This window comes from Parasteatoda tepidariorum, chromosome 2 (genome assembly GCF_043381705.1).
Source record: "Parasteatoda tepidariorum isolate YZ-2023 chromosome 2, CAS_Ptep_4.0, whole genome shotgun sequence".
Taxonomy (NCBI): Eukaryota; Metazoa; Arthropoda; class Arachnida; order Araneae; family Theridiidae; genus Parasteatoda; species Parasteatoda tepidariorum.
The window spans coordinates 82,071,034-82,082,365 of NC_092205.1; the positions used below are offsets into that span (position 1 = coordinate 82,071,034).

Genomic DNA, 11,332 nt, shown 5'->3' on the forward strand with positions numbered 1-11,332 from the left:
ATTATCAAGTAAATTTCTCGGACACACATATATCTATCCCTTTCAATAGTCATACTGATTTCCACGGTATCGATATTAAAACTGCTTGTTGTTTTAATACTATTATTTAATATTTGGTGATTATTTAAAGTGCACTGACATAACGAATGAAAAATAATTAAATATGAAAGTGCGTGCAACAAGCACTTTTCTTGATCAAATTGAACTGTAAGCAAGTCAAATATCACACTCATATTGGATACAAACTTTAAATGTCGATGTTTCGGTTACATTTTAAATTAAGTTGAAGTGTTTTTTACCATTTTTATTATCTTTTTACAAGGGCCTATTATATTACATTCTTGTATTAACACTTCTTGTCTTCGAGAGCTGTAAAATAAGTTAAAAATTTTAATCTAAAATTTAAATTTAAACTTTTTAAATATAATGGATGTGTTAAACAATGTAACTTCTATTAATCTTGTAGAAATATGAAAATTTACAAAAAAAAAATTATGGATACTTTTTTTTGCGATTAATAAGCTGACGAAAAAAAAATTTGCCAATATACGGTTTTAAAGCGCATAAGATTTTATTCAAATACATTAAGTCTAATTAAGTAAAGAATATTCCTAAATGATGCTTTTAATAAATATTTATCATCCTTTTTACGCATAGAACTACACATTTGTGATTGAGATTTTTTTTTGCTGAGTTTTGTTGAAAAGAATTTGTTTAAAATCTGGTGTATCATTATCAGGGACATAAATTAAATAAATATCATAATTGAGAGTCTTGAGAAGAAAGCCTTCAGAAACTATATTAGGCTTCACCGTTTAAATGTGAATATATATTTTAAAAAAAAGGTTCCTCAAAATTTCAGTATTGAAAAATACATAAAATAAATGAAGAAATGATTTACATTACATATGATTTATTTTTATTATTATGTGTCTTTTATTGATTGCTTTAAGAAAAGTTTTCATCTTCAAGGTTTAAGGAAATTTAAATGGTTTTTCTACATAACATATATCTCAGTCAGGCATATGCCTTGAATATATGTTCAAGTACAAAAATATAAAATCATGAAATATTATTTCAGTATTTTAGAAAAATTAAAAGTAATTAATTCCAGGTCCATCTGTCTGAAAAATACCACATAACCACTAAAGAATGACTTTCCAGAAACTAAAAATTCCTCTTTGACCATATTTCATATTTGTGTAAAATACTTTAATAAATACAATGTCATGAGAGAACTTAATAAAAAATATAAGTTTTCGCATAGTTAATTACTGCTGCTCGAAGATTTTCATTTCTCTTCACTTATTTAAATTTTTTTAACTGAGTAGTTGAATTTTATGACTGTATGGATTCATCAATAAAGAATATTCTAGAAAGAAATGCAAAGAACCATTTATAATGTCATATGTTTGGTTCATGAAGTACAAACTTTTTACAAGCCTAGCAGATAGAACAATTTACACTTTTTAATTACCATCTAATATATCTATTAAAAAAAATTTATTTTCACAAAATGCATCATTTTTTATTTTAAACTTCGTTTCAACTTTAAACTTTGTTTTGTTTCAATATGAGAGCAAAAGTGGAGTTCTCATACTTAATATGCAAAGAAAACGCATGAAAGCTAAATTAATATTTAATTTTTTTAGTTCTTATACTTTTTTCATTTTATAATAAATAAATGGCTTAAAATAAAATACTATTTTTATATTCAAATATAGTACTATTAGGCCCCATAACTATTAAAAGTCCCATGCAATTTTTTCGAAATAGTTGACCTTATAACTACTTAACTTTAATTCCGAGAGTGACTGTCTACTTCAACTTTTAAAATTTCAATTGTAGGCCTAATTGTTTAACACATCCTTAAAAAAATTGATTTTTAAGATAAGCAGTAAAAAAAATTTATTGCATTGATTTTTTAAATAGTTTTTACTAATCTTATAATATTTTTTGCAACCTAAAAGCTATAACCGTTTTCTTACGCGTAACTTTTTTTAATACCGTGATTAGTATTTTACTTTAATATACTGTGCTACTGTTGTCCACGTCACGAAGTCTGGAGAATAGGTGTTTATTTTTAAGCTCTCGAAAACTGTCAAGTTTTATTGCCATTCTTTGTTTGAAGCAAATATTCCATGCGCTCTAAAATAGGGGCCCATTCTCAAGATTCGGCAGACGTGAATAAGGAAAACAAAAATAACCTGAAAAATACAGGAAAGTATCTTAAGAGAAAATAAAAGTGAAAAACAAAATTAGAAAAATCGCAGTAGCCGAGAGTGAAACAGAGAACGAGTAACTAGACCAACCTGGGCTACATCGCACAAAACAGACGCAGTTAAGCCCGTTATCTAGAATATGATAAGTATTCATGACCTCTTGGAAATGGTCTAGCTTGCAACTGGACATTGAGGAATAAACCACAACAGCAATTGCTTTGCTGAACAAAATTATAAGACTTCGAAACTTGAAGTTACAAAGGTATGAAAAAAATGTACAAAGAGTACAATGAAATAAAAACAATAGAATTTTCGCTGGAATGCTGGTTACTCTGAAACAAAAGGGAATGTAACTGCAAAATTTGACGTGCTGAATTTAAGTAATTTTTTTCGAAATTCTAATTCATTTGAAAGTTTTTGTAATTGTATTTTTCTCTCTCTAATGTTTCAGTCTTTTTGCAATAAGTTACATTCTATTTCATTCTGCAAAAACACGCACTTCGAAACTTGAATTTACAAAATTTAAAGAAAAATGCACAAGAGAATAAATAAAGATTTAACATTCGTTAAATAGTTCAAGAATTTCAACTGTTAAAATTGTAGTAGAAAATACCACGTGGGACTCTCTGCAATTTTGCAGAAATGCATTTGCAGAAAAATCCATTTTCCTGTACGAATTTAAGGCAATTTTTTTTTTCTGAATTTCTATTTGTTCGAAAGTATTTCCAATTTTAAATGCTGTTTTTAGCTTTTTTTTTTAATTTTTCCTTGCTTAAAGTAATGACTATTGTTTTAGAAAAAAAAGTTTCCCCTTGAGATCTAAATTTTATAAGCTTTCTTTTCTTGATGTAAACTCTAATAAGAAAATAAATAATAAAAGTTTAGTTGATTAGATGTTGCCAGGCATAAATTTTAGCATTTGTATTGAACTTTTTAGGCTATATAAAAGGCTCAAGAGAAGAAAAAAAAAACAGTTTCCTATTTGATTTGTTATGTGATTTAAAGTAATTGTTACATATTATTATGTGAACATGTTATATATTTTTATCAAGCATAATTACTTCTTATTTATTACTTCTTATCATGCAACTCATTCTGTATTCTTAGTGTATAATTTTTTTCTCAAGTGCAGTTGATTATTTTTTAAATCTAGGTATCCATTCATTTCGTTGTAATTAACATAGTAATAAATTGAGTTTGCATAAAATTATAACAATTGTATAGTTTATAAACAAAATTATCTTTTTTATCGACTTTTAAGGCAAAAAACAAAAACAAAACAATGATGAAAGAGAAACAACCACGGAGCCTTTTAAATTAATAAAAAAAATACATTTAGTTTAAGTTTTACCAATGAGTACTTGATCAAAATACAATCATACATACTTCTTCATGAGCATAATTTAGAAATGGTGTTAAAAATAAAATAAATGCTGCAAATGATCATTCCTTTTCAGCATATTCATGATTATTATCATAACCGACAGGAACATGGTGATTATTAAATATATCTTTACAATAGTCAGAAGCCTTGTATCGCAAATTCTAATAATACTTCTATTTTATACTATATAAAATCTAATTATTTTAATTTGGTACAATATTCCTTGGTTTGGTGTAATTTTTAAACTTCTGTCTGTATAAATAATTACAAATGTTTATCAGTGTTACAATTGGGTTCTTGCATTTTAGGAAGAAGAAGACTTCCTAAAGTCTACCCACACATGTGAGCTATGACGTCAGCTAAGCTTTCTTAACAAAACTGCGCATTAAAGATGAGCTCTAGACATAAGCTAGAATGTTAATTATCGTTAAATTAATTAAATACAGAGTTGTATCGCTCATCAAATTAGTTGAAATATAATTCTTTCTCGTCTATTTTTTTACTTAACTTATTGTTTGTTTATGTATTTTATTCTATATATTTTTGTTTTGAGTACCTGGCAAACTTCCTTGCATAATTACTTTGTTTATGCTTCGTGCCTGTCTTTTTGTTAAGTCCCTGTGTAAATATGTAGTGCAAAAAATTTAAAATGCGTCACTTAAAAGAGTTGATAATTGACAGGCTTGGCTTACTCGAAATAAAATAGAAAGAACAGTTGCTATCAGAAATGCCACGTTTAAGCACCCAATAAGGATCGAGATACCCACATTACGTCACTTGCTAGTAAGCTATTGCTAATATACGACAATATTGATGACGAATGGAATACAAATAGAATACAAATAATACAACATTCAGTGATGTATTTCATCACAGAAGGTGCTGCATAAAAGGTTATGATAAGAATATAAACATGATTCTCGCAACATGATTAGAATATAAATGAAACAAAATTAATATCTTTATTTTTGCCTAAAACACTTTGTACTTGACTTTAAATACGAAGCATATATGTACATTTTTTTAAACATGATTTTGCTTTTTCTCTAGGAGATTTTGAAAGAAAAATATGTCCAAACGTCTAAAAAAAAAATGTGTTTGTACAAACACTGTGTTCCAAGCTGCTTTGTTTTTACTTTTTATCATACATAGTACAGTACAGTAAAATATATCAAATTAATCACTCTAGTATGTTGAACACCTATCTAGGTGTCAAAGGTGGTTTTACGAGGGTTATTTATCAGGTTCTCAAGTAAGTTAACAAGAATCGTATTTATCTCATGTATTAAAAGCAACTAAAATCTTTGTAACCTCATCACTTGCTTATCTTGAACCCTGAAATAAGTCAAGTTTGTCTAGGAAAGTTATTCCTAATAAAATTTCTGAAGAAATTTTTTATGACATTAGTTTAACTATTTGAAATTTACTCATTTGATGAAATTATATAAAAAGGTAACATATACCTTTCTTGTGAATTGATAATATAGAAAACTATTAAGGGGTTTTAAAAGTAGCTGAATTTTAAGTACATATAACAACATCGATTTCAAGATGCTGAAATTAATGTAATGTTAAAGTTTAGTGGGGTATGTTTGAATCAACTATATTAACCTTCGTCTATCAAACAGTACCTTAATATGGAATCAAGTTAACAAGTCTTACATACTACTGAATTGATATTTAATATTATTAGTGGTAGTTACGTCACATTACTCCCCTTCCAGAATTTTTATCTGTGATAGAAATGGATGAATGAATACCACTAATCGATTAATGCTGTTTTATTTATTAATCAATTTTTTAATTTATATCATTTCGCAAATTATTATTATTATTTTTTTCATTTTCATTAGTTAGCTGGGAGAAACTCACTTACTACACCGAATTTTTGACAGCTGTTTTGTGTGCAGGTCAACTGCTTAATCGGGACAATCTATCGTTGTCGCCGAGTTTATGACGCGTCTGAAGGTCATCAGTGTGGGGAGTTTATTATCGACTATGGCAGGGGTGGCGAACCTTTATGCACCAACGTGCCATATTTTCTAAAAAAAAAATTTATGTTGTCATAGACGTGCCGACAAATAGTTTTGCCTTAATTGTTCAGTCTTTTGTGAATTTTAATTTAATTGTTATTATGCTTCATATCGGAACTTCATGATCGGTAGCGTGCCCAAAATATTGTGTCGCGTGCCATAAATGGCACTCGTGCCATTGGTTCGCCATCCCTGGACTATGGCATCTTTCTTTTCTCAACGGGTACCTCTACATAAAACAAATTAACAAGTCTCATATACTACTGAATTGGTATTTAATATTATTAGTGGTAGTTATACCACATTTTCTTATTACATTAGGTACTAGTGTACTGATATTTTAAGAAATTTATTTCTAATAAATACCTGGCATACTTCACTGACAAAGTATACGTATTTGTATTTTAAACTAATTAGTTTAATTATAAATCTATATCACTAATTATAATTCATTCCGGCTATTAATCATCCGGCTATTAGGATTCACGGGGCATTTGATTTAAAAATATTTTATGTCATAAAAGAAACTAAATGCATCTTTATTTTGATTGGTAACAGGAACAGACAAGATATAAATGCATAACACGAGCAACGTGAATAACATGAAAAATATAAAAATAGCATAACGTATTGCTTTTATGCTCTTCCAACATAACCATATGTAAAAGGATTAAAAAGTTTTGAGAAAAAACCTATTTCAATACTTACACACCTGCATAAGCTATTTTATTTGAAATAAATATTAAATATAAATGTTAAATTCTCTTTTCAAGTACTGGAAGTATAAAATAACTGCATCGGAAGTTTAACAAAAGATAACAATGTTTTATTAAAAAAACTATACGCGGGTGTTTCAGGATTGAAAAAATTGTAGGCATTTAGTTTTCTAAACAGAAAAAAAAAAAAAAATAGAAAGACTGTAAAATATGCAATAATCGTAGCTTTTAAGAAATACATTTTTATAATTTGCATAAAACCATGTTTTGCAAGAAGAAAAAAATGTTTTTAAAAATAACAATTAATAAAAATAAATGATAAGCGGGAGCAATTTGTGCAACTTTTTCAAAGAAGTTTTGAAGTTTTTTGAAAAAGTGCCTAAAACTAGATTTTTTTAATTTTTTTTTATTTTCCTAAACTCGTCGCAATCGCTGATGTATTCCAACTTTGATGACGCAAATGTTATTAAATCAACAAATCAAGAATTATAAACTATCTGCATTATTCTTATGAAATTGGACTTATATATCTTAATTATGTAATATTTTGAAATATCACTTTTGACTTCAAGTTCATATTTAATAATTGAAGGCAATTAAGTATTTTGCATTTTACTTCTTATTAAAAAATTGAAATATTATAATATATTTACTTACAAAGCAATTAATCTAATTGTATTTCTTAAATAGTCATAAACTATGTATTCGCAATGTATTCATAAACTATTAAAAAATGAATTGGCATTCCCGATTGTGATGAAATAATGACTTATTTTACCAAAAGCTGTTGTTAAATAATTATATAATCTGCATTATACCTGCATTTTAATAAAAAATTTTAACTTCCGTTCCTTACTTTTTTTCTTAAGCTGGTCTCATTAGCTAGAATATGAAAATAGGGATGAAGGGATTGATTCAGATTTATAACCCATTCATAAACCACGTGTATATTCTAAGTCTACGACTATCACTGCTGATCTCCATAGCCGTCTAACTTTGCAACTAATCCACATGTGCGTTACATGGAGAGGAAAACCACAAAAACCTCTCCTGGATAGCACGATAAGAAAGGGTCCGTCTGCCACGCAGGATATTTTATATCAGCACTGTGGTTGGTGTGATCAAGCAGCAGGATTCGTATCAACCAGCAGCAGCTGGGACTCGAACTTGGTCACCTCATTAAGAGAAACATCATTTTCGATTTTTAGAGGGAAAAAAGTAAATAAAATACGAAAAATGCTCTTCTTTTCCAAAATTAATAAGGAAATGCTTATCTAATTCGCATTACAATTCAGTAAATACCGAAAATAAATCTTCACATTAAGAATTTTTTTATAATAATTCAACTATATATGTACTTACCATCATCATTTCCAATAGCATAACTTCCCATCCTTACAGTTATAACCACGTTCCTCTGAATACACTAAACTATATTTCTTTTCTTGAGGAGAGCCTTGTACTCATAAGACTAACCCCCGTACATTGCAGAGCAGTTCATTCATAGGTGCATATGTTGCCCATTCATCAATGTCCAATAAGAATTGTTCACTTCCTTGAATAACCACACCCTTACTAACTCTCAAATGAATGGTTTCTTATCTACCTTTTCTATTGCTGCATTCCAAAGCAACAGTACTTACTAGTAAATTCACATTCATTCTGAATACTTTTGAGAAGATTACATGGGGAGAATCTTTTCATGGCAAATTCTCAGAAAGTTCATTATTATTTGACTGTGACATTTTTCTTTTTGCAAATTAAACACGAGTAAAATAATTAAACTAATAAGTCATGGAATGCAGAAAAATTAACATCGCATAAGAAATAAAGATTCCTTTTAAAGTTCATTTAAATTCAGTTAATTAATTATTATTGTATTTGATTTTAATTTATTATATTTAATGAGTCGATTAGTATTTGACTGTGAAATTTATTATTTGATCTTAAATAGAAAAAATTAATATCAGCTATCAAAACTAGTTAATTGAAAAACTATTTGCAATATGTAGAATAAAACTAAGCAACTTATAATTTGGCATTTGATTACAGATAATATTTCATTTAATATTTATATAAGAGCCAAATTTGCTAGCAAAAGGCGAATAAAAAAAATGCAAGAGTGGACAAGAAAAAAAAAACAGGATGAAATATCCACACTTTAAAGACAGACGTATCATGATTATTGTTCAAATTCAATAATAAATGATGAATAAAGTTTAATTTTAGTTACTTATCGGGATTATTCTAATGTAATTATGAATTTGAATTTTTTTAAATTATATAACAGATAAAAAAAATTTTCTATAGAAGTTAATGTATAAATTAAATATAATTTAATGCTAATCATTAATTTCAGAATTTGTATACTTGTTTTGTCCTGTCGAAGTTATGTTCACGCGAATCTTTGCTCTGGCGAAGTTTTGTCCGGAGAAGGCTCGACCGTGAAGGTCTGACCCATTACCTTTACCCCAATTAGCGATTCAGAATCTTATCTGTTTAAATAGAGAGAAAAAAATAACTAAACAAAACCATTTCACAATAAACCCCTGTTAAGAAATACGTCGTACTCAATATCCTCTCCCTTTCACCTCAACTCAAAAATCTGAATCGTATCTGGCGTCCACGAACTTCTTTTTTCGCCCTAGGAACCCCATCCAAAAAACTTCTTGACTTGCTATACCAGTTTATATGAAGATGAGTAGAAAAAGACACAAGGGAATTTATCACGTTCACTTAATTATTAAGTCTTTTTAATCAGAAAAAGAACCTTTTAGTTCGAAAATTAATATTAATTTCATATTATTTCATAATGTAATTTAAATTTTGCACCATGTCTTACCATTACTGCAAAATTAATATAGTGCTAAGTAATTAACTTATGATATAGTAACACTATTTTATGGTATAGTAAGTAATTTAGTAAGTTTGAATAGTGCAATACTATGATAGTCAATGTTTAGTTAATTTTTTTGGATCAATTTAATATCCAATAAAAATGATGGAATATCCGTACCACATTATGGCTGAACGTACTGACATCATGGTTCAAGGTTTAACTGAGTTTATTGGGAGTGTACACGGAGGAAAAATTCCAGTAAAATTAGCGCACTTTATGGTAATGACGTTTCTGGTAAAAAAAAAATAAAGAAAGAAAAATATGTATATATATNTGTATCGTGCCATAAATGGCACGCGTGCCATTGGTTCGCCATCCCTGGTATAGTAGGTAATTTGGTAAGTTTGAATAGTGTAATACTATGATCGTAAAGGTTTAGTGAATTTTTTACAAGTTACTTTCAAAGATTAGTTCATGGAAATTATATTATTATGAATGAGAAGGTAGAACTTAATGGAAACTTGATTCAATTTAATATCCAATGAAAATTATAGAATATCTGTACCACATTATATTTCAAGGTTTAACTGAGTTTATTGAGAGTGTACACGGAGGAAAAATTCCAGTAAAATTAGCGAACTTTTTGGTAATGACGCTTCTGGTTAAAAAAAATTGTAATTCTGGTGAATGAAATAAAAATGTACAGTATTTAAATCGGTAATTTTTTCGTATATATGATATTCCGGTTTTCAAAATTACAGCTCTTACTACCATACATTTTGTAAAAAATTATGAAACTGTAATGCAAATTTAACCGAATGTATGGTTTTTATGCCATCCTTTTAAGCATCAAGATAAAATCCTTTTAAGTATCAAAGAATTTCTAACATGACATGTTGATTGACCATCATCTTCCAACATGAAATGATGGAAAGTTTGCTAGCCCTTCAAAACTCATTGCCATATGATTGTTGGATGATGGTTACAATGAAATAGTGATGGGCCATAAAGAAACTAACATTAAAATATCTTGATGGTCCAATCAAAAATTTTGTCTTTGGTTTATATTCGGGGTTCCTTAGTTTACTCATAATACTCTTTATATTTGGGGAACATTTCACTTACTCTTTATTTTTACGTACTTTACTTGTTATACTCTAATCTGAAATTCATTTGTTTTTCTTCTAACCGTTTAGATGACATTTACTTCTCTGTAAAGAGTTAAGTTAGGAAAGATTTAAAGCTCTAATCCATATTATAGCCCGAATTTCTGCAATCTTCGCATGTTGCGAAGTTTAACCTTACTGTCGTTCAAATTTACTTGATTGCACCACAATATTGCTCAACTTGAACGTAATATCCTTCAGCTTATCACGTTTTCAAGGTTTATGCAAGTTTGCTCGATAATTGCGTAAATGGTAAGAATATTGTGATTCAATATTGAACCGGAAGGGTAAGAAAAAGTTACCCCAAGTGTTACTAAACTATAATGTATTTGTTAATGCGTAAGTGTGTGAGAATTAGAGATGAACTCGGGCTCACCTTTGGGCGTCTTGGGCAGAAGAATTTTAATCTGAGTACTCCTGAGTCCGAGACACATAGGATTACTTAGAGCTCGAGTCCACGTGAGCCCGAGATGTACTTTCGAAAAAGGTGAAATTTTGAGATCTTGTCACTTGGGCTTTGATGTCAAAACAAAGAAATTAGTAAATTAAAAACTTCCCACCTGTTTACCTGCTTACCACCTGTCACCAACCTGTGAAAGCAACAGTGAAGAGGAAAACTCAGATACATAAAACTCCAAGATAACAAAAATTCAGAAAAAAAAAAATTAAATATTCAGCTAAATAAAAGTCATTTGACAATTAGTGCGTCACAAAACAAAAGCACCGAACAAAAGAAGCTGATCACTAAACTTTTTATACCTTATAAATTTTGCATTTTCAATGCTTAATAATGGAAATAAACGTTTGTTTAAAGCAGTGTTTCCCGAACTTATGACTTTTGTGTACCTTTTCTAAATTTTTCGTTACGCTGTGCACCACGAATTAAAAAAATTTATGTATTTTTTTAAAAACGTGTTTGTTTTTCCTTTTTAGTGCAAAGTTTTGTAAATATTAACCAGCAATTCATATTCT

At 28.6% G+C, this 11,332-nt stretch overlaps 2 protein-coding genes across 2 annotated transcripts in view; one reads left to right on the forward strand and one right to left on the reverse strand.

The window, feature by feature from the left end:
* The window catches only part of LOC122270680 (uncharacterized), a 12,903-nt gene extending 4,993 nt beyond the window's left edge, over nucleotides 1-7,910 (reverse strand). Inside the window, exon 1 of the mRNA XM_043049065.2 lies at nucleotides 7,718-7,910. Coding sequence (XP_042904999.1) covers nucleotides 7,718-7,748 — 31 coding nt within the window. The 5' untranslated portion in view covers nucleotides 7,749-7,910. The remainder of the gene's footprint in view (nucleotides 1-7,717) is intronic.
* Nucleotides 1-11,332, forward strand: part of LOC107449664 (blastula protease 10) — a 124,262-nt gene that overhangs the window by 47,683 nt on the left and 65,247 nt on the right. The gene's annotated exons all lie outside the window — the stretch shown is intronic.